Raw genomic sequence first — 24,120 nt, 5'->3', positions numbered from 1 at the left:
CAAACATATTTCATTTTACAATAGCAAGGAATCTAAATAATCTCTAAAAATTTTAAAAAAATATCTGGCATTAAGAAAATAAAATTCAAAATTAGATGGAGCGCAATTAATACAGGTACAAGTGAAGCCAGGACGCAAAGACAAAGCCTTATAGATCAAGTACAGATAGCCATGCACAAAGATCCCTAAACAAAATATGAAAAAGAGTTGATATAGCTCAGTAATGGAGGCCAATACTGGAAACAAAAGCTCACTCTAGTCTATATGAAAGTCTGGAGTACAAGAAGAAGAACCAACAACTACGTTTTAGAATATCACAGAGGAAAAATACAAGATTGTGATTGTCAATTAAGCGTGTTTTAGGCTAAAAGGTCCAGGCTAGACATTCCTTAAGTACACCTCCAAGAATCACTCCTAGTATACATGATCAGCAACCTTCCAGATGCTGGGAAAATATTGCTTATATTGTAAATCACATGAATGGAGCAATAGTAGGCATAGGTGTCATTGTGGAAAAGAAAATCCAACATTGTAGAGTATCAAGACCAAGCATAGCCAATGTACCAGCATTATCTAACACATACTCAAGAATCAGATATAAGTCAAATGCAAGATTTCACTTCAAGTTTCTGTTGACTTAATGCTAAGTTAGAAGCCAATATTATGTCGATCTTTTCACAATTAGAACACTTTTACGGACCCTACAAATTATTAAGTAGGCCTTTGCAACTGATATTGCATGCAATTGCAACCAGGTTGAGCAATAAGGCAAGTTTTAAGCATGTGATATTACTATATGAATCATATTAAAAATATGGAACTAAGCAGTAACATTAAATGATGACGTGGGAATGGAACTGAAATAGTCACTAAGTGTTGTATTTTGGATCACATTCCAAGATGAAAGTTCATTTACTGTAAGGAATATCAGGGTCAAGCCCAAACACACCAAAGCATATAAATGCCCAACCTTGAAAGATGACAGCAGAATCAAGCCACCTCTACAACAAAAGCAACATTAAAACTAAACAACTACCTAATTGTTTACAAATATTGAATGATATGATCCTAGTATGATATATTCCTAAGTATAATAAGGATAAGCACTTGTGACATGCTTAACCCTAACATAAATATTAGTTAATACACTAATCCCCCTTAATTAGGATGAAGGGGTATGTCCATACATAGTTAAGCCTATAAATAAACATGAGAACTCTCTCCCATATTATCATATCATCAGATATTGAATTCATACGCTATTATCTGATTATTTGAGGTAAACCCTCGAAGTGGTCTACTATATTTCTGGTTTTTACAAATATTTCCAAAAATATCATACACATTGAATGGGTTATAAACCCAAACCATTGCAAAAATTAATTAAATACTAATGGGAACAGGAAACAAATAGACATTTTGGCAGTTGCATATGCGTCCAGCATTGTTTTTTATCTTATCAGCAACACATATTTACAAGATACAGTTCCCGTGGTCAATTGGTCTCTGAAAGCCATTTCAAAAATGAGTATATATTGGAGAGGTCATTGGAACCAAGTCTGTTGCATAATAGAGGCACTACAACATTAATCAAGTTAGTTGGCTTGATCAATCTGACCACCTTACCATAGCTCACTTTGATCATATGCCTCCTTTGAGGCCATATTCATTTGAAAGTATTGCTAGCTGCTACAGACAGAAATAAGAATGTCCACTGCATTATGAATATAATTATTGAATTAATTGAGATCATGAGCAATTTAAACATAAACCAAGTCAATGTGCCACAACAAATTTTACACAAAGTCTTTCAAACTAATGCATAAAAATACAAAGCCATTTGTCTAACCACTGACAGTAAGCACAATCAGTAACAATAACTTTTCAAGCTCATTCAAGGTTCTTATTTCATTTAGTGAAATCTGATTGAAGAAAAGGATAGGAAAAAAGGCTTGTAGAGTTCCAGATGGTACAACGGTAAGTCACACAGCTATAGAAGTGCAATACTTAATCAAAAATCACCAGCATGCCCAAGCCCCTCAAAGTAATATAATAAAGGTGGTAAAAACCAAATGTGTGTATTATTATTTTTAACTCGAGTGATTACAAGAGACGAGGCCATATATGCATTCTACAGCCTTTTTTGGTTAGTAAAATGTAGTGTATCTAGAGGGAGGAAACATAAGAAAGTTCACGTTATAAATATCATTATTAAGACAACTTACATCGAATTTTCCATAAATTTTATAAGCATGTGGTAGATATGTTAAAACCTTTTGATACAAATGTATCTTTGATGGGAAAGTTTATAATGGGTACAAATTCACAAGGTTCTGGAAGTCAAATATATTGATTTCTATCCATCAATTCATCCCTTACAAAATGAAACAGTACAGTTATTGCATGCTTTGACTTGTGCTTTGAACTTTTAGTTCTGGGGGGAGACAAATACAAGAATGGTCATTCATATTATATCTATGTTACATGGCAGTTCCAAGATGGGGACGAGGATGGCAGAGGATGCATTTCGTGGACAGCAGTCCAAGGATTATTGTTTGGGGATGATAGGAGGATGGCAATATATAAATATGACTTTTTAAAATTTGCACACACACACACATAGAGTCAAATAATGTACCATGCAAATGACTTTGAGGGATGTACATAATAAAAATGCACAATTTTTAGGAGATATGTGTTAGCATTATTGTCATTGATGTCAAGGATGTCGAGGTTGCAGAGAAACAGGCAGCAGTCGTGCAAAACACGAAGACAGGAGAAGACATGTGAAGAGCATAACACGCAAGTTATACAGTCATGCATGCAATTGCACATAACACGACGTGTTATTCTACAGGGGTCTCGGTCGTGTTCATTATCTCCAGGTGTTGGCAGCGGTCTGGAGTTACGTGTTGGTGAGTTGTACATGCGGGCCCTCTTTGGTGCATCAGTTGTCGCACTCAGCACTCAGCTGGGAAGTCTTCAGTGTTTGACTGAGTTCCGAGTTGGGTATGGTGAGCCGTGATTTCCACACGGCAGCAATTGTTTGGTTCAAGTGTGTTTGTGGGTCCCCCGGTGTGTTCAAATGAAGGAAAGAGACCGTGCAGGATAACACTTGAGCGAAGAGAAGGCCATCCGCAACCACCCAGCAACGTTGAAAAGAAAGATGCACTAGTCGTGCAGGATAAGAATTTCATTGAGGTCGAAGACTCCCCCGCTATCCCGCGGTGTGATGAACAAGAGTTTTGTGACCATGCGGGACAAGAAAGAGTTAAGAGAAATGTATTCCCCACCATCCCGCACCACTGATGACCAAAGAAAATTGGTCCTGCAGGATATGAATATATAAAAGGATAGGAGCTCCCCGCTATCACGCGTCATCAAAATGAGAGAAGTGACGATCGTGCGGGGTAACACAAGAAATATCTCAACTAGTCGACTGTGTGAAGTGTGTCCTGGGGTGTGGTGTTGCTGCCCAGAGCAAGCAGAGCAATCTATAGAAGTAGAGAGAGCAAGAACAAAGTATTCTACAAGAAAAGTTGTAGCAAAGAGAAGACGACAACCAGAAAGAGGAAGAAGAAGAAACAGAGGAAAAACTTCAACAGGCAGAGAAATTCATTTTCAAGATATGAGAAATTTGTAAGTGTTACAAAACTCATTTGTAACAAGGCTTTATCACTGCATTGTAAACTTTGATAATCATTGTAAATCTCTAAGTGGGTGCACAGAGCAAGGGTAGATGCTCCTTTGAGTAGGTGCTCATAAAAGGGGGTTGGTGCTCTTTGGGTTGGTACCGTAAACTTTGTAAGTTATTTACTGTGAGGCTGGATTGGAGCAGTAGACTCCAGCAGCTATTCTCACTGAGGTTTTTCCCACATTGGGTTTTCCTCGTAAATCTGGTGTTGTGGTTTGATTTGTGTGTGTATGTCTTTAATTAGTTTGCAGTTTGATTTTGGAGAAAACACCCACAATTTTATTGAAAAAAATCACCAAAAAATTCAAAAAAATGAAATCTATTTGAGAAAACTATGTTTTGAGAGCTATAATTGACCACTTTGCTTTACCACTTTCAGTTCAAGTGTGAAGACTCTTATTTCAGTTTGTAACGAATTACAAATCCTGTGTAAACCATTTAGGAATGTGTTGCTAAGTGTTGCTCCAAGTGGAAGGCTACCATTCTGTTGTTTCCCTAACCTTGACCGCATCATCTTTCAAACATAATACAATTTGAAAATTTTTTTCAAATTCCTTGTCACAGTTGAAAAAGGGGCATTCTAATGCTATTTCAAGTCTGGATTATACACATACATTTTATATCATTGTAATCTTCTGAACAAGTTGAACAACAATGACATATATTGAGAACATATATAATCAGATATAGTTTTACTTATTCTGAACTGAAACATTAATTTATAAAAGGAATTTTCAATTAATCATGTTCTCATTATTCATTCTGTGTGTTTGCAAGCCTGCAAATCTGTGTTAGCGCAATCCACCACTTCATTTCTCATTTTGTTTGTATCCAAACCCTATTCTAAATGTGGAAAATAAACAGCACTCAGACATTATCTGAACACATCCTTCTTTCCAAAACCCTTCAACTAGTTGTTTGTCTATTTACGCATGTACTAACTTAGGCTTGGCCCTTCTTGCTTAACTCAATAGTTTTATTTTATAACTGATTTTATTTTCCATGTCTCATCAACCTATTCTACTTATCCCTGGATGCTAACATAATTTCTCTTTTTCTTTGTTTGTCTGCAAGTTACAATGTACATGTGAACTATGACAACATATCATTCATCAGCAAGGACTCAGAAAACTGAACAAGCAAGCATCTCTGACAACCAGCTGAGCTCCAATCTCATGGGATACTCTCAAGGCTTTTACAGAATTAAATTGGATCTGTCTGGAGTCTGGTCCATCTCTCATCCTCTACTAAGTAAAAAAGACAACAATAGTAACTCTATAATCAGACATACCAAACAACTATTAGTCACCTACCTGAAGCTGCCATATCAAAATATGTGCAAATAGATTGCTTCTATGTGCAGCTCCCAACAGGTAACCTTCTACAAGCTTCTGCAATTAAAAGAAGAAAATGTCAGCTATATTACTATCAAGTGAAATCTTCATAAATTAAGAGTTGCTTTCTCTCACTTTTTAAAGAGCCACAGCTTTTAATCTTTATTAAAGCAAAACAAACTTCAATGGACTGATATTGACAAGGTACATTTAGTCACTTCCCAAGTTCTTCCACAAAAGGCAAAATGCCTACCCCTTCATCATACCGCAGAGCTTGAACAAGCTGAGGCATGAAAAATGTAACCCTTTCAGGAGGATATGATTCCAAAACCCTAAGAACATATGCCATAACTCGTGGATGCCCCTTGAAAGGTGGAGTAAGAAACTCAAGTGCTCTTGTAACTGAACAATTTGCCCAATGTGGTAATTGTTGGAGGACCGCTGAATTCTCTTCCACAGCTTTTGGAGTGACAAAAAAAGGTAGAGCTTCTGGAATATTGCGCATTTCAAATATGTTTTGCTGCAATCAAAATCAATAACAAAATCAATCTCATTATGAGAGAATAACGTATTGTAGCTGGTAAAGAGTTTCAAAAAACTATGTCAGTTACTGGTATTGATCTACCATTCAACATATAGAACAAAGAACAAGGGCATTGGTAGGACAGACATAACTGATAAGCTAAAATGTCATGTCAAATATCACAAAAAAATACATTGCCTTTGAAGCTCCCATTACTCACAAACATATGTTGGGTATGGAATTATTCTATATGATATATAATTCAGCATATAGACCAAACAAAAGGGCATCTATATTAGACCCACATAGTACCTACATTATTTTAGCCAGTCACTGGAAACAAATACGTTTCAAGACACTGGGGGGTTGTGGTAAATCCTTACCAGAAAAACAGTTGAAATAATTAATATAAAGCTCCCTTTTAGTTTTTCTATTGATGCCAATCTGGTGATTTAATACTTCTATGAGTTTTTATCACTCCACTATCACCATCATCAAGATTAACTATATGGAATCTTACATTAGAACTATTATTTCAAAAAAAAATCTTCGTTGATGGTGAATACTTTATATAGAGTTTTATATTAAGTTATTTGTACATTAAGTTTGCATAAGTTATTTGTTATTTATTTGTATTTTAAAAATTAAAATATTAATATAATATTTTAAAAGCCATCCCTCCAAGGTTCCCAAACTATGGAAGAAGTCATGCCAACTCTAAAACCATGTCTCACCGCCATTGTATATTGGAGAAAAAATGTACTAAAAGAACATAAAGGCAATGTTTCAGAGAGTTTTAGAGACCACTGATATGAAAGAGCTAGAGACGTAGGGAAGGCAAGATAGGTTTTGGGGACAGCATTTTTTCTAAATTTCGAAAATAGCGATTTGAAAGGTTTGAAATTGCCTACTTCACAAAATCCACCTTACATTTTTGTGTTAAATTAAATGGCTACTCCCCTAGTGTGTTTTTTTACCATTTTTTCACTTGATTTTGGTCCTTACCCTGATCGGAAAAGGAAAATGCAAGCACTCCAAGCTCTAGAAACATTTCACCTATCAACACCAAAATTTTGGACTCTTGACTCATCAATGCACTTGTATTACCACAATGCAAGTGTTTGTGTTCAAATTTAAAAACATAGAGTTACCTGCCATTTCTGTCATCCATACTACATTTTCAATGATCATTTGCCCAAAAACTTAGTGTAAACGTAGTTTTACCACTCCTTTTGCCAAGGTTGAATCAATTGGAAAACTTAGCATACAATTCTCTCTCTCAGCACATTGTTGATTTGCAAGGGCTTCATAGTAGAGCAGGTCAGCAAGGTAGAAGCTTCTTGTGCCATCCAAGCTATGGGCACTTGACAATCCCCTTCCTCTCTTCCCATTTCTCCTATCCATTTTATGTTCCCTCATAGGAACTGTTATCACAAAAGCTCGCACCCTTGCTGAGCTATCAATTCAGCAACCTTGTGAAACATGGAAACAACCCCGAAGTGTGGGACCTTGCGCAAAGGGGGTTGAATCTCCGGAGAAGGCCGGCTTCCTTCTCAATCCAGGTGCAGGTGTTGAACCAACTCAACACTTCAAAACTTACTCCTAAGCCTATTCTAACAACTTGCAGAGATAAAGGGAAGAGAGAAATGCTTAAAATTGAAGGAGGTGATGCACCAAGAAGAGATTGTTTCTCTCCCTACCCGAAATGACACAAAGAATCAACTGAAACACCCAGGAGATGCACAAACTTCAGTTGTATGAGTGACCCCAATGCATGTATGGAGGTTAGAATTCGCTGAATGTCAAGAGGGGAGAAGGTTTCCCACAAGCCACACTCAGAAATAAGTTAACACAGCATATAAGAGAGAAGAGCCACAAAACAGGCACCTATGATAAAGGTAAGGAAACATACACAACATACATAAGTTTGAAGGAAGGCAAGAATGGTGATTTTCAATTCATTATAATGCCAATGGCCAAACTTACAATTGCATAAATGCAAGATAAATACAAGAGAAGTGAAAGAGCATAGAATAGCTCAAGCCAACAGGGAGAGAACCCTTTACAATGAGGCTTAACGACCTTTATATAGAAAATTGGTTACAAGAGTGATCATGACCCCTGTATGTGCAAGGAAATGTCGGTTTGGGAGTGCAGGGAAGTGCATGCACTTGACTTCTGTACATGCAAGCAACCTAGCCATACCCTGAAAATTCAATCCTGAGAAGGGCAGATTGATTGACCTTCCAAAGTCAGAGCATGCAAACAGACATAAGTCACCACAACAAGCATGGCCTTGTACAAAAAACATTAAATGCACCCTTGTGGCTACACAAAAGAAAGTGCACAAGTCACAAAAGTCGTCGGAGCATTTAAAGCTTGAGTGTTAATCATGCCACCCGGAAGTGTTGCCAACCGGAAAGAAGTCCGAGGACTTCGGAAACTCGGGTTCCCGAAGTGGGGAAGACAAGGAAAGAACTTCGGAACCTCAGGGTTCTGGAGTTCCGGGAAGGAGAAAGGAGAGCAGCAGGAACTTCGGAACCTCGAGGTTCCAAAGTTCCGGGAACTGAAAAAAGGGCTAAGGAAGGAACTTCGGAACCTCGGGGTTCCAGAGTTCCGAGAAGGAAGAAGGGAAGCAAAGGAAGAGAACTTCAGAACCTCGGGGTTCAGGAGTTCCGGAGAAAGAAGAAAGAAAGGCTAGGAGGGAACTTTGGAACCTCAGGGTTCCGAAGTTCCGAAGAAGGCAAGGGAAAGGAACTTTGGAACCTCGAGGTTCCGGAGTTCCGAGGAACTGAAAAGGAGGCAAGGAAAAGGCGAGACTTAGCAAAGGAACTTCGGAACCTCGGGGTTCCGGAGTTCTGGGGAAGGGAAGAAGAAAATAAAGGTAATTCGGAACCTCGGGGTTCTGGGGTTCTGGGGAAGGGAAGAAAACAAAGAGGGAATTTCGAAACCACAAGGTTCCAGAGTTCCGAAGAAGGAAAACAAGAGAAGGCAAAGAGAAGGAACTTCGGAACCTTGGGGTTCCGGAGTTCCAGGGAAGGAAGAAAAGGCCAAGGTAGGAACTTCCTCCGAGCAAGGCAACACCTCACGCTTCAAGATTCTTCTACTTTTCTCCTTGATCAACTAGGGCAGCGCTAGTCCATGGATCGTATCTTTGATCGGTTCTTACTGATGGACCAAGGGTGTCATAAAATGACAACATTTTTGTCCTAGCAATCTTCCTTGATCAGTGGCAAATACACACTTGCTAGGGTTCAAGGACACATCGTATCCAAGGAGGGCTTGACCATTGATAGGATTAGTCACAAGAAAAGATTGCAAAGTTTCCTTAGTAGGATCAACTTTGTGAGGAGGTTCATTCCCAACCTTGCCATCATGGTAAAACCCCTCACTTCCATGTTAAAGAAAAACTTGGCTTTCAATTGGACCAAGGAGGGAAGGGCCAGTTTCGAAGAAATCAAACAAGCAATTGCCTAGGCCCCTACCCTCGTCAATCCTAACTATGAAAGGGATTTTATCCTTTATGCAACTGTAAGTTTGGCCATTGGCCTTATAATGAATTGAAAATCACCATTCTTGCCTTCCTTCAAACTTATGTATGTTGTGTATGTTTCCTTACCTTCATCATAGGTGTATGTTTTGTGTCTCCTCTCTTATATGTTGTGTTAACTTATTTTTGAGTGTGACTTGTGGGAAACCTTCTCCCCTCTTGACATTCAGCGAATTCTAACCTCCCTACATGCATTGGGGTCACTCATACAACTGAAGTTTGTGCATCTCCTGGGTGTTTCAGTTGATTCTTTGTGTCATTTCGGGTAGGGAGAGAAACAATCTCTTCTTGGTGCATCACCTCCTTTAATTTTAAGCATTTCTCTCTTTCCTTTACCTCTGCAAGTTGTTAGAATAGGCTTAGGAGTAAGTTTTGAAGTGTTGAGTTGGTTCAACACCTGCACTTGGATTGAGAAGGAAGTCGGCCTTCTCCGGAGATTCAACCCCCTTGCGCAAAGTCCCACACTTCGGGGTTGTTTCCATGTTTCACAAGGTTGTTGAGTTGATAGCTCAGCAAGGGTGCGAGCTTTTGTGATAACAGGAACCAATGTCACCTTGGTCCTCACCAAACCAAAATCTAAAAACATTTGCCTTATATCCTTCATTTAGAATTGCAACTATTGGCTTCATTCTCCCTCTTGTTTGCATTTCCTTGTCTGACCTCCATCTCCTTGTTCAACTCCCATCAAACACAACCACGTGTGCTTAGTTCTTCCTCCTCAACTATGTCATTATGATCACAAATATCTTCTCACATAACTCACACCTTACAACTAGGTTTGTAAGCACCCAAATTTTCTATACGTTCTCTATAGAGGATCAAATACACCAAATAGTGAACTAACTAAGGGAATCTACTTTACGGTCCTTTACGGAACACCCTTTTTGCTCTTATCCTTACTCTTAGCTCAAGTTTTCTCACACTCAGCGACAAGAATGCACATTCTGCAAGCAAGACAGGCATCAAAAACCAAAGATGAACAATTCCTGTAAATTTCAGGACTCCTGGAAGCCACGAAACTAGCAGCCAACAACTACAGCGACCCACTGACACAACCACAATGCCCATTGTAGGCAACTGCACCCCCAAGCCCAGCTGTTTTGCCCACTTTTAATTTTTTTGTCCAACAAAGCTTGAATTTGCACCAGAACATCTCCCAAGACCTCACAATATATTTCTAGTCTTGGATACAGCATATCCTAAGATAACATGTTCTTTTTGTGTTTCATTTATAATGTTTTTCTATTTATATTTTATATTTTTCAACCCTATTCTTTCCATAGAAGATCAGATTACAGTAAGTTTTTATTCTGTATTGCTTCTTTAATCTGACTCATTTAATAGCTAGTGCAAAGAAAGAAATAGTTAATCTCTTAGGCCCTCTACTATTAGGGAAGATTAGTTTTGTTCTTCACCATTAAAATAATATATAAAAATTAATTTTTTCATTAATTAAATAACTTAACTGCATAAAAACTTCTTACCAAAACAAAAGAAGCTGAAATCCAATAAAAGTACAATTATAATTCATCGATTCCATTATAGTAGTCTATTTGATACACTAATAAAGATAATCATGGCACAATAACAAATATGAAGCCTGATATATAAATATATAAATTTATAGTGACATATGACAAAAAATCTTGCATCATGCATAGCACATAGGTAGTGGTTACATTGAGCAACAAGCAGAATCATTATCTAATGTATATGGTTTTCGAACATTGTCATGGCAAAAGAATGATGGCAAGAAAAAGTACTGAAAAGTTAAAAACTTTCAAATGAGTTTGTGGTAGAGTGTGTTGAAGCAGTAAGAATCACATTTACGAAAATTTGATTACAAAGCATGAACAATGTCGAGAAGATATCAAGTAAGAGGAAATGCAAACATTAGAAAATCAGATTCCTACTCTTGTTTTTGTGTTAGAAGATGATGGACAGTAAGTTTGTGGCCAGAGATTGATATTTCCAACATATGCATTTTCATAAGTTTGTGGCCAGAGATTGATATTTCCAACATGTACATTTTCATAATGATCTAGTCTTTCAAGATTCAGACCTTGATCGTTAGTCAAATCAATAATATGCAAATGATGAAACAAATGAAATGCTGTTCATACAAGGTTTATAGCACAAGATTTGAAATAAACTCCCATTTTTGAATTATTCTTCCAAGATATGAGCAAATGATGTTTAACATTTAGCATACAAATGAAATTTTCTTAAACAGTCCATTCATACAAAATACTTTGTCATCATGCATGGGATTATGCCATCACCTGTCATTCATTCCAAAACGTCTACCAGTACATAATATACTATTAAGCTACTCATACTACTACTGATTGACTAGGCAAGTCAAAATGCAGACTGGTACTAACTCATTCAACCCACATTGAAACAAAATCATATGTTTTTTCAACTTAGTAAATATGTAAGTAATGATTGTAATGTTTCTTCAAGACTTCACAAAACTGTTTCAGTGTTGAACCAAAATTCTTAGTTGATGTACCATAAATTTTGTTTCTACTAGAATTTTACCTCAATAAGGTGTTGCAATCTCAAATTTAGTGCACTCATTACGCCATTCCAAAGAAATGGCCTCAGTTTCTAAGTTATTTATCTATGACAAAGAGCATGCTCCTATGCCTAGGATTTGTGAAAAAAACAGCTTCAATGAAATGCCATTTGAAAGGCTCTTGTGAAGGTACCTGTACCAGTGACATGACCTCTGCCCTTAGAGAAGATACAGAAGGAAACCTAGCCACCAAACAAATTGCAATTCTAGGATCCACAGAAAATGCAGTTCTCACATATTCTGCCCAGCGATCTGAACTGATTTTTGATCGAGATACCATATTTTCTCTGTATAAAAAAAAAACATAATAGATAAATAATCAAGCAGATGCAGAAAGTTCACAAAGCACTCTCAAAATGATCTTTGATTTTTGTTAATGTCAATAAATGAGGACAGCATCAATTATCGACCACACCTTAAGGGGTTTGCCCAAACATCAAGCCTGTCAGCCTCATGCTGACAGAGCATCAATAATAACTGCTTTCGCTTCTCTCTTCCCACTCCATAGTTCTCTATTTTTCCCCAAACTGGATGACATTGATCCATCTGTAAAGTGGCATCCATATTTGGTAAAACATTCAAAACAGAAAATGGAAAATAGAAGAGAACAATTGGAAATGAACATGAAGTGTATTTAAAAGCACATATGCATTTTAATTGCAAATGTCCCACCATGTTGCCTGACACAGTTCCATTTTCCTGCCCACGAGACCTGGACCCTGATTCTGCATTAGGAGATTCAGCTCGGTTCACTGCCAACTGACTAACAAAATTAGAAACTGATTGAGCCTCATCTTGAGCCAGTCCCTTTACTTCTGAATCATACCACTCGGGCTCACTTGAAAACCAAGCTAATGCAGCCCTGGTATATATTAACAGATAAAAAAGCTGTAAGAGTTCAATAGTTAGTGACATGAAAATTCTTGATTATAGTAATTAAGTATGAAATGCTCACTGGTGTGTTTCAACCAATCTTATTCTAGCTACATAGGACATATTGATTACATTTTTTCCATAACAAAAAGGAAAAAAATCAGTAAATCTACAGCCAGTGAAACATCTCTCGAATATATATGATATAATAAGAGTTTAATAGTAAAGTTCCACAATGATTTATCTGATTCTATTGATGGAGCTAAGACTTTTAGATAGTGAACCCAAACAATTATTGTATAAATAACCATGTTGTGATCACATTGTCGAATGCACTTTGTAAGGATTGCAACCAAAGCGAGGAACTTTACTAATTTAAAGCTTTGATTATTTACACAAAGAATTCAAGCAGTGTGTCTTAAAACAAAAGCCCACAAAATATTAAATGATAAATAGGTCTGTAATTACTAATAACAAAAATATTTCAGTCTGTAATGCTTCTGGATTTGATTGTGTGAGTTTTTTGCAAAGAAACTCACACAATCAAATCCAGAAGCATTATAGACAGACTCATGGATTGTGGAAATCTACATTGAAAAAGATTTCAATTTCATTAAGTTAAACATACTCCAGGTAAGGGCCGCAAGTGGGTACTTAATAATTATAAGTGTTTAAATCTACTTCATTTACCATATTCATGCACTTCCACGGACAAATATTTGTTAAAGACATAAGATTTCCACAATCCATAATATTTCGCTGAAGTTTCTGGATTTGACTGTGTAAATTGTTTTGAATGAACGTTTCAGATCACAGTCCATGATCCATTATCAGGATGATAGAGTGCTAAGGAAGCAAAAAATGTTTAGTAGCAGACCAAGACAAACAAATATAGAGAACGGGGGAGGTAGGCAGCATGCCAAACAAGGCACAAAGGAGGCTTAGAAAAGGTTTAATAATAGAGAACAATCAGATTGCATTGTGGACCTAGGAAAAGAAAACTAAAAACACGAGGAGATAAAACAAAAGAACTTAACTCAATAACAAAAAAAATCTAACATTCAAAAACATATATAAAAAGGGCAGAAAATTAGGTATAAAGGAGAATGAGCAAAGCGAGAGACATAAAGCTAAAGTGAAATGTGGAAACTCATTAAAATGCAATATCAAAAGGTTAAATATAGCTAAATAAAAATTGAAGAATTAAATATCACTATAAAAAATATAAATATAACTATAACAATTACTTATAACTATATATCCCTACTTGAAAAATTATAATAATAGACTATATATATACAAGAAAATGAATGTAAAAGAGTGTGTATGTATATGTATACGTATATGTATGTGTGTATATTACATGTATATATATACACACATGCATACATATATGTATATGTATATGTGTACATGTATATGTATGTGTGTGTGTACATATACATATTTATGTATATCTATCTATCTATGCATGTATGTATACACACACACACACATACATACATATATGTGTGTATAAGACTCTCTCTGTGTGTGTGAGTGTATATTTTTGTATGTATTTATATATATATATATATATATATATATATGTATATGTATGTATGTATGTATGTATGTATGCACACACACTGATTGAATTCTTTGTGTAAATAAGACACACTGCTTGAATTCTTTGTGTAAATAAATACAAAAATATACACGCACACACCTATTTATCATTTGAGGGGCGTCTGATCTACTTAGACATCATTAGGAAGCCATGAGCGAAACAAATAAGACTTCTCGAAGGAGGGAAACATTTTATATACGATGCAGAACTGAAATGACTATGAGATGATAACTTCATCAGAAGATAGAGTATGTTCAAATGACAATGAGTTTAAATATCGGAAGGAAGAGTTTGAACACCATGAGCGATGGAAGAGCACTTCAGAGAAAAGTGTAGGTGTGAGGATGAAACGAACAATTAACAAATCGCAGAGCTTTTTGCGTTTAGGGAAGATAAGGCTAAGGAGATGGTTCTAAATGTGATTGGGAGCCAGCTATGAAGTGGTGGACATGTACATGATGGTAATGTTTATGAGGCTTTTTTTACTATTTTCATCCAATGTTGGCTGATACCTTGTGGGGTATCAGATTTGGTCAATTCCTGATTACAAGAGAGAACTGGATTACGGTAGCGGATGCCATATGCAACATAAATGTGCAGCCATTATTTGGTGTCTTGACTGATATTTTCGATTTGAATGCTGAGGGAAAGAAAGTGAAAATGAGGAAGGCGTGGAGGCTATTCAAAAAGGGTGTAAACAAGAACAATATGGCAGAAATGCAAGCCTTTCTGGAAGAAAATGAGGATCTTCTATGTCCTGTGCAGATAGTTAGGATGTATGAAATTAGTGCTAGGATTTCTCTCATCCTACCCCCTCTAGTAACACTTACCATTAAAAAATACATACATACATACATACATACATATACATATTATATATATATGATAGTTAGGATGCATGAAATTAGTGCTAGGATTTCTCTCATCCTACCCCCTCTAGTAACACGACAATTAAAAAATGCATACACATAATTGAGTAATAGCAACAAGAGTAAAGGCAGATATGTCTATATGTGTATAAATACATAAGTATATATACATACTAGATACAATAGAAAATAAGCCTGCTTAATTACATTAAAAAAAGCCAAATTAGGAAAGAATGAAAGCACAAGTATAAACGATTATTAAAAAATAAAACTACAAAGGTTTCAATCCAGCCACAAGAAAACAAAAACCATAAAGGCAAAGAATAAGAAGGTGGTGAGTAGAAGCTGAAGGAAAATGAAGAAAGAAAACGTGAGGGGAATAAATAAGAAAATGAAAAGGAAACAAATGGCTAAGAGAGGAAACGAGCACGCAAAAATTGCAAGGGAAACCTATTAAAAATGAGAGGGAGACAAATGACAAAAGAAAAAGTCTTCAAACAAAAGGGAAGCACCTAGAAAGAAAACCACAAAAGGTAGGACAAAAAAATAAAAACAAAATTGGGGGCAAATCCTAGCAAGGGTGAAAAGGAGAAGAAGAAGGCTACTTGAGATAGGAGGAGGCTACTTGAGACTGAAGAAGGAGGCTTCTTGAGACAGGAACCAAGATAGAAGGGAACAAACACTAATAGAAGTGATGGGAGGACCAAATAATAGCTAGAGGAGAGGAGATAGAGGAAACAAGGAAGAGGAGAAAGCAAGATAGGGAAAATGACAACCAGAGGGGAGAAAGGTGGAAGCTAAGGGCAGAGATGGCGGATTATAAGGTTAGTTAACAAAGGTTGCTAAAAAAACACTTAGGCTCCACCCTTCATCGCAATTAAGGTTAGAGGGTTGATTGCTAATTTCTATGGCTTCCTTGAGCTTTCTCTTAAAAGTTGCCTTCTTTGAAAAATATTCACATGCTTTATAACCAAATATGGTGTTTAGTGGAGGAGAGGTCAGCTAGAGCTGAATTAGGAACCCACTCATGCTTAGTGTTAGCAAAAAGCTCTTTGACTATGGCGCTCAAGAGCAATTTTGCCTATATAGGGGACGCCACATGAACAAACAACTTTGTAGATTCCCGAGACAAGAAAGATATCCCTAGAGTCTTTAAGAGAAGGGATACAGTTTCTCAAAAGTCAAAATAGGCTTGAATGCACTCTGAAGACCTTTTTTTAAAAGGATGTTGTAAATTTTGTGGGAGATGCCTTCAATATAGGGGAGGGAGGCAATAGGTAAGACTAAAGGTTGGGCGAACTTGGGGTTGGAGAAGAAATATGACTTGGCTTGGTTGAAGGTTCTCAAGATTTGCTTGCTTTCATAACCACTCAAAATGAAGACACAACTCATGGTCTTTGTTTTCTTCATCACAAATATAAAAGGTTGTCATGGCCAAGGTTTTGAGGATGCCCACTTTTTGGGCATTTTGTTGATGGGAAGAAAAGTGGAGGTAGAGGTCGCATGAGTAGTTTTGCAAAACACCTAGCAAGCTAAGGTTTCATCCAGGTTTTGGTTGAGAAAAATGTCAAGGAAAGGGAATTGGTTGCCAAACTCAATCTCTTCAGTAAAATAGAAACAATGAGCTATAATGTTAACGTGCAAATGGAAACCTTCTACCTTTTAAAAGCCACATAGCCAACAAACATTAGTATCATCCACATAACATTTCCACCACCTTGGTTTGAGTGGAAATTAGAGGGCAATTTCTTCAAAATGCTCCATGTAGAAGTTTGCTACAATGGGAGAAAACGGAGAGCCCATAGCTACACCATCTACTTGCTCATAAATAACTCCTTGGAAAGAAAAAAATGTGCATCTTAACTACAATTCAACAAAGGAGGCCAGTTCTTTGTTAGTCTTGCATCTAACAATCTCAATGGAGTCAAGGATAGGAACTTTGCTGAACGGGGACACTATTACAAAGCTCACCAAGAGGCCATTGCTTTCTAATATTTTATCCTTGACAAATTCCACAAAATGCGCAGAATCCTTGATGAAGGAATCAGATTTTCCCATGCGAGAGGAGATTAATTTTGCCAAGAAGGATGCCAACTTGTAAGTGGAGAAGCCCATGGTGTCCACAATTTAAATCAGTCTGCTTATGAACTGCAAAAGGGTGGATACTTTACCTAGAATCCAAACACAAAAATAAGTTTTTAAAAGAACAAATTAAAATCAACCAGGACAACATTAGATCTATCCCCATGAATCAGAAAAATCTTTTTCACAATCATACTGAATGCTAATAGTTTTAATAGGATGTCCTTCAAATAAATATTTGCATATTCTCACAAAGTTAACTTGGTCATATAAACATGCTATAAGAATTAATAATCACAAACAAGATTCAACTAAACAACTTAGGGATTTTTTCATCTATTTTACTGCAAAGAAATATTTATGAAATAAATTTCTTTATTTCAGCTATGTACCACAGAAAAAGTTTCAACATTGCAGCAATTACCGATAAACACGGTCTTCAAGGAGATAAAGCCCCTGAACACAATTCTGTAAATTGTTCTGAAACTGACAAGAACAGAACTTAAGCCCTAAAAGCATAAGTGTGAATAAACTGCCAGTTGCAGCTGGATGCGATGAAAAATGGTATGGAGACTTCATCGAACCTTGCAACATGCGGCCGAAGAGCAAAAGCTGTTCAATACTATCATGACGAACAACCTACATATTCAAAACATATAGGAGTTACTAATATTATCAGTTCTCAACCTGTATCAGAGAATTAGGACAAACAATTAAATTATAATGTTGACTTAGTCTAACTGCAAATCAGGCTAACAAAAAAAGGCAAAAACATAATATTCAACTTAGTCACATGTTTCTGGTTTAGGTTTTCCTTTTCGAAGTTAAATAATATCACACAGAGGACCTTAAAAGATGTGGTATAAAAATCATGTAAACATAAGCACCTAAAAAAGTTCAATATTTGACTATAAATTAACAAAGCCATGACAAAAATGGAAGGGACTTAAAGACAGGAAAAATGAGAGATATTTTATAACAATATGATTTCTAAGAAACCTAAATTTCTCAAACAAGAAGGTCCGTTGAAATCTATTGGTTACATATAAATATAAATAAGTCAATCTATTGGTTACATTATGTTTATTATCTATGTTACCCCGAGTTTCTGGGACGGCAAATTTTTTTGCCAATTTTGGGGACGGCAAAGGGGAAGACTATATAAAATATGGGGAAAATTTAAAATGTATAGTGAAATTTAAATTTTCATATGAAAAATAGATAAAGGATGTATATATACATTATATTCATATGAAAACATGGATAAAGCAGCTATATGTACATTATAGAACCTTAAAATACCACATTTGTGTTCAGAATTCATTGTCAATACTCAATATACATTCATAATTCAGAATTCATTGTCAATACTCAATATGCATTCATAATTGAAAATTCATTGTCAATATGCCAGCACTTGTTTGATTTGCTGAAAATCTGATTGCTCTGCTTAACAATTATCGCCGGAAATAATTGTTTTATTGCCCGTATTGCATATCCTTCCCTTTTAAATATATGAATATCATATGGTAAGAGATTAAATATTTAAATCGTTCCCTTTTAAAGTTTTAAATATATCATATAGTCAAACATGAAATATGGCAACGATTTTAGGAATTATACATAGTCAAGACTTGCCTTTTTTAAATTTTTAACAATGTTGTTATATGGAGCCTAATCAGACTTGGAGGTTAAATTTTCCCCATTTTTATTGGTGCAATTTCCCCCCAAGACTTTTATTATTTTAATTGCATTTAATTGATATTCTTTGCATTTAATTGATTTCGGGCAAATAATTTGGGGCCCACATTAGGAAAAAAAATAATTTAAAAATATGACATTTTTTTAATGTTTTTAACTAACCCCAGCCGTGGGGGATGTCCAGCCGTCCACGGGATGGATTGGGAACGTCCTAGCCGTCCCCAGGATGGATTAGGGACATCCCAGCTGTCCCACCTGGCTGGGGCAAACGTCCCCCCCCATTTCCGGGACGTCCCCAGCGAATTCCCACATTTTGGGGACGGGCGAACATCCCCTGGCTGTCCCCAAGTCCCCGAAACGTCCCCGGGACTGGGACGGGGGTTTTCAGGCCAGGGACGCGTCCCCTGGTTAAGCAGATATAAATAAGTCAATCAAACATATCATTGGCACTGAAAAGGGTCAACAATGTCATACAGCTGCCTTGAAATGTCAACTTTTTTTAATTGTTTCTATTTTCCATCAACCTGCCTTGAAATGTCATACAGCTGCAAACTAGAAGCATGTCAATCATTTGGCTTTTGAAGAACCAGGTCCCAAATTAGGGAACAACACCAACACCTGCAAAAAGTTTCGATCTTCTATAGCATTAACATGCTTTGGAATCACATTCTACAATAAACTAAAATCAGTAGCATGTCAAGAGAAATCGATCAGAGATTTCTGTTAAGTGCATCTGCTGACTTTCCTTACTTGATAAGTTTATAGCTGATTCAATGTTTTTATATGCTTACTTAATTTAGTTTAAGGTACTCCATTATCTGCTCATGCTGTAAAGATTTCTTTTGCATTTCTGAATCCTGATCAATTGTTGTGACTTGCAAAACTATCGAATCCCATTAACATGAACCAGTAATTCATGAAAAATTTATTTCTTTGTTTATTACTTCCTTCCTTTTTTTTCTCATGTCCTGGTGCACCATTTGTGTTACTGTAACATTGAACTGTCACTGTGCTCTTGGAGAAACATAATACTTCCACTGAAACATTTAAATATCCCATTCATGCAGTGTATATGTTCAAGTTAATCTATTACATTCTCTGCCAGCATTGTATCCAGTTTAATCAATTCAATTTCTACATAAAGTTCCTTTTTTAATAACTAAATATCTATGTACCCAAGCAATATGCTGTTGCATGTAAGGGTGTCCAATCATCTCAGTCTTTCAACAGCCAGATTTCTAACAGAATTTTTTTAGCAAATATTAACCGATGTTTAGAAAATTTCTTTGCAACAATCTATACTTCACTGTACTCTTGGAGAAACATAATACTTCCACTGAAACATTTAAATATCCCATTCATGCAGTATATATGTTCAAGTTAATCTATTACATTCTCTGCCAGCATTGTATCCAGTTTAAACAATTCAATTTCTACATAAAGTTCCTTTTTTAATAACTAAATATCTATGTACCCAAGCAATATGCTGTTGCATGTAAGGGTGTCAAATTATCTCAGTCTTTCAACAGCCAGATTTCTATCAGAAATTTTTTAGCAAATATTAACCGATGTTAAGAAAATTTCTTTGCAACGATCTATACTTCACAAATGGAAAACACCATTCCCATTCACCACCTAGACCATATTACAATCAGCTCACTTTTGACAAGGAATTTTTGGCACTATCTAACGATTCCAAGGAATAACTTCATTCTAGAGTTCCAGTTTCTGAATCAATATTTCTTATACAATCCTAAAAACAATAATCCTCATTATCTTTCACACCCAAAAAAACTAAAGTCACAAAGTTTAAACAATTCTCAGTGAATCAAACATATTTTTCTGTAGGTATAGAAAAGGCTTTATGATGTGTTAGAATTCAGATATTATTTCTGGTCCAGACTCAAGAATTGCTTCCTCCATGAATAATTCCTCTACTTGATGAAGGATCACTAAGTGTGATCCAAAATGTCGACTGAAAAACATAAACAATTTTACCCAAAGCTTGCATTATTACATGATTTTACATTTCAAAACATTATCATGTCCATTGTAAGAGTTGGTGCAGAATGCTGTGTAACATGAGATGTTTGGCTATGGTGGTAGCCACCAAAAATCTGGGAAACATCAATGAGAGCACAAGACAGAACCAACATGAGCGAATAATTCTATCCTATTAAAGGATACATTTGTACATGAATATAATGAATTTAGATTACAATGAAAACCACATGGTTATATAGCCGAAGGTGAGACTCAGACCAACATAAGATTATAACATGCGATTTAATCTATGTCACTGAATACTGCTAGTAAATCCTGGGTCCTGGTATGGGTACAGCCTTGGGTACTTCCTGGGTGCCCAGGTTCACAGTAGGTCCTTCTATGAAGGACCCACAGCAAACCCAGGCACCCAAGAAGTACCCAAAGGACGTACCCAAGCGAACATACCAAAATATGTGCATGTTCTCATCAAATATCTGTATGAATATACCAAACAAATCTCTTTACAAAGCCTTTAAATATTAAGAATCAAAATATGAAGTACCCCAGACTATGTATTATGCTTCTGACGAAAAAAATGAATATTAAATCTTGAATATTACAATAGCAAGTAGGATTACTAAAACAAAATTAACACCCAAAAACAACCAACTAAATCAATAAATAATACAACTTAGATGGCAGGGTACCCAAAGTACATAAGCACTTGAATAGATATTATAAACACTACAACAACTACTAATGAACAGAAAATATTTATGAAACATGCTGCAAAGTTGATGTGTTTTTCCATCAGATGCATACAGGAAAATAATCTAACCTCAAAACGATCAAGGAAAAACCCAAGCCACAGTCTATGAGCAGCAATACCCTCCACAGGATCCTTTGATGGTGGCAAATCAGGTTCACCTGCTGTAAGATGAGGGCGCAATTTAGCAGGAGGGCCTGAATTTTCAATTCCAGAAGCAAAAAGACCACGCTTCGTGTCCACTATCCACAGCCATGCATCCACTAATTCTGCGAGAACAAGTGACCCTAGGTGGGGTGCGGCTGACACTAACCATGTCCAAACAAAAATCCCTGTTTTCATGGCTTCACATGTTGAAATATATGCTGGGCACCAACAAAGCAGGCGCAACAGCTGGGAAAATCCCTCCAGCTTCACCTTTGCATCAACACCCTGAAAAATCAATTGCTGCCATTTTAAAAGCTGCTTGCTAGTGATAAGCAATACAAAGATCTCGTAAACCAACACAGCTAGTATTTCTTTAATTAAAAATGACTTATTAACCCAAGAAACACCACTTTACATATCAACAGAACAGAGTATTTTAATTATTTTTAACATACCACTCTAGATGAATGCCTTACCAAGTCAGAAAGAAGAAGAGCGGTGGCCTGTGAGCATGTCTCATGAAATGATGCTTTATCTATTACACCACCTTTCTCAGCAATATTGACAAACTGTTGGAGCAGCCTTACAAATTTTGTAACTAGCATCTCATTGAATGCAGCATTATCAGGCTGTATCAATTCTCCATTCTCACTTGAGTTCTGAGAAGTACTCATTCTGTCAAAAGGATCTAAAACTATAGGGAGTTTTCTAGCCTGAGTTTGAAAGCCACCAATACTAACATAAAGCCTCCTCATACCAGCGATTTCTCCTGCATAGTTAGATTTCACGTTTGCACTGACTATACCAGTGGACAAAATCTCCAAATTGCAGGCTTCTGCTGTTTTCAAAGTGGAACCAGCTGCTGCTGCTGCTGCAGCTATGACTGCAGGGACACTAGATGTTGGAATACCATTCCAACGATCTTTTTTCCCAGGGTCAAGCCTTATCTCTGACAGCAGAGAGACCACATCACTTGTATGAGGTGCCCTTTGCCATGTGTTCAGCTTGCAGAACTTCTCCTATTTAAAGTTGTCAGAAAATCCCAACTTTAGAAGATTACATTATAAAAAAGAAATTTGACAGAACATATATAATGTAATAGAGTCCATCAGAACATTTAAATAAAATCCTTTTCACATTGCCAATAGCCAAATACATGATTGTAGTTTATTGATATTTATCTATTAAAAGTTTAGGAAAAGAATGTGCAAAAAATTTTAAGTGCCAAAGCTTTTGAGGGTACTTCAGATTTGGGGTTTGAAAATAACAATATAAACATGAAATCAAATATAGCTGCTGCTTTTGAGGGTACTTCAGATTTTGGGTTTGAAAATAACAATACAAACATGAAATCAAATGTAGATTACCTCATTTTCTAGAAGGATGATAAATACTAAGAATGCTTTCTAATCAGTATATCTCTCCAATTCTATAAAATCAAATGAATACAAAAGCTGTATTCTTATTACGTATCTTCACCTATTTTGGAGATTGTGCTGTACATTCCTAACATCTGATCATTTATATTCAAAAAATCAGTTAATACTTGAACAAAAAAAGCAAATTCCCTCGAAAAGGAAACCATTCAAGAAAATGTGAGTTAACAGTAATTTCAAACTTCAACACTGCTATTTTTCTCCAGTTTCAGCGCACAATAAAGTTGTGGAATATGCTTCATTAGCAAAAGAACCAATGTCTCTACAATTTAAATGTTACATAATAGTTTCTGATTAGGTATTGATTTCATATTCTTAAGTAACTTCATGATCTATTCTTTATACTTGAGAATTACAGTTTCATGCTTCACAAGATATTCAAGAAAATATATTGAGTCAAAAATTAAATCTTAAGTTTTCAGTATTGAAATAGTGCTCACCTTATAGGCTTATGCATTTTGTAGTTTTTTCTTAAATTTTGGCACTTAACATTCCTCCTGTTTGAAACTCCACACTGTTCCAAAAATTTAAGTTTTTTGTATATACTTTTAAAACATGTCACAACTCTCTCTTTTCACATGAAGCTTGTGAGAATGAGATGCAGTACCCTGTATCACAGATATAGTGCTCAAAAGTTCGGTTCATTTAAAATGGGTAAAGTCTTTGGAAGTTCAGATTTTTTGAAAAAGATTGGGTTTGGTTCAAAACTTCTGAAAAAAAAAAAAACAATTATACATGAATTAAATACACAAATAATAATACATGTATATGAAAATATGGTAAAGAAGTTAAAAGCAAAAATTTTCTTAATCGAATAAACACCATTTTATTAATGTAATATGTTTCTTTTCTTTTTTCAAATGATTACGTATCCTTAAGCTAACTTATTTAATTTGTTTAATTTGTTTAATTTCATAATAGCATAAATAATTATGTTTCTCGATTTCTACACACTTTTTTATTTTACCA

At 35.9% G+C, this 24,120-nt stretch overlaps 1 protein-coding gene across 1 annotated transcript in view; it reads right to left on the bottom strand.

Moving 5' to 3' along the window:
* The window catches only part of LOC131065650 (phosphatidylinositol 4-kinase alpha 1), a 127,759-nt gene that overhangs the window by 43,942 nt on the left and 59,697 nt on the right, over positions 1-24,120 (bottom strand). The window contains exons 12-19 of the mRNA XM_058000230.2: positions 22,192-22,734; positions 21,641-22,000; positions 17,540-17,754; positions 12,355-12,544; positions 12,098-12,228; positions 11,816-11,969; positions 5,282-5,548; positions 5,008-5,085 (exon numbers count right to left, since the gene is read on the bottom strand). Of these exons, the coding sequence (XP_057856213.1) occupies positions 5,008-5,085; positions 5,282-5,548; positions 11,816-11,969; positions 12,098-12,228; positions 12,355-12,544; positions 17,540-17,754; positions 21,641-22,000; positions 22,192-22,734 (1,938 nt within the window). The remainder of the gene's footprint in view (positions 1-5,007; positions 5,086-5,281; positions 5,549-11,815; positions 11,970-12,097; positions 12,229-12,354; positions 12,545-17,539; positions 17,755-21,640; positions 22,001-22,191; positions 22,735-24,120) is intronic.

This window comes from Cryptomeria japonica, chromosome 3 (genome assembly GCF_030272615.1).
Source record: "Cryptomeria japonica chromosome 3, Sugi_1.0, whole genome shotgun sequence".
In the NCBI taxonomy this organism is placed as follows: Eukaryota; Viridiplantae; Streptophyta; class Pinopsida; order Cupressales; family Cupressaceae; genus Cryptomeria; species Cryptomeria japonica.
The sequence above is the reverse complement of the archived record's forward strand: the minus strand, read 5'-3'. Positions and strand labels throughout refer to the sequence as shown.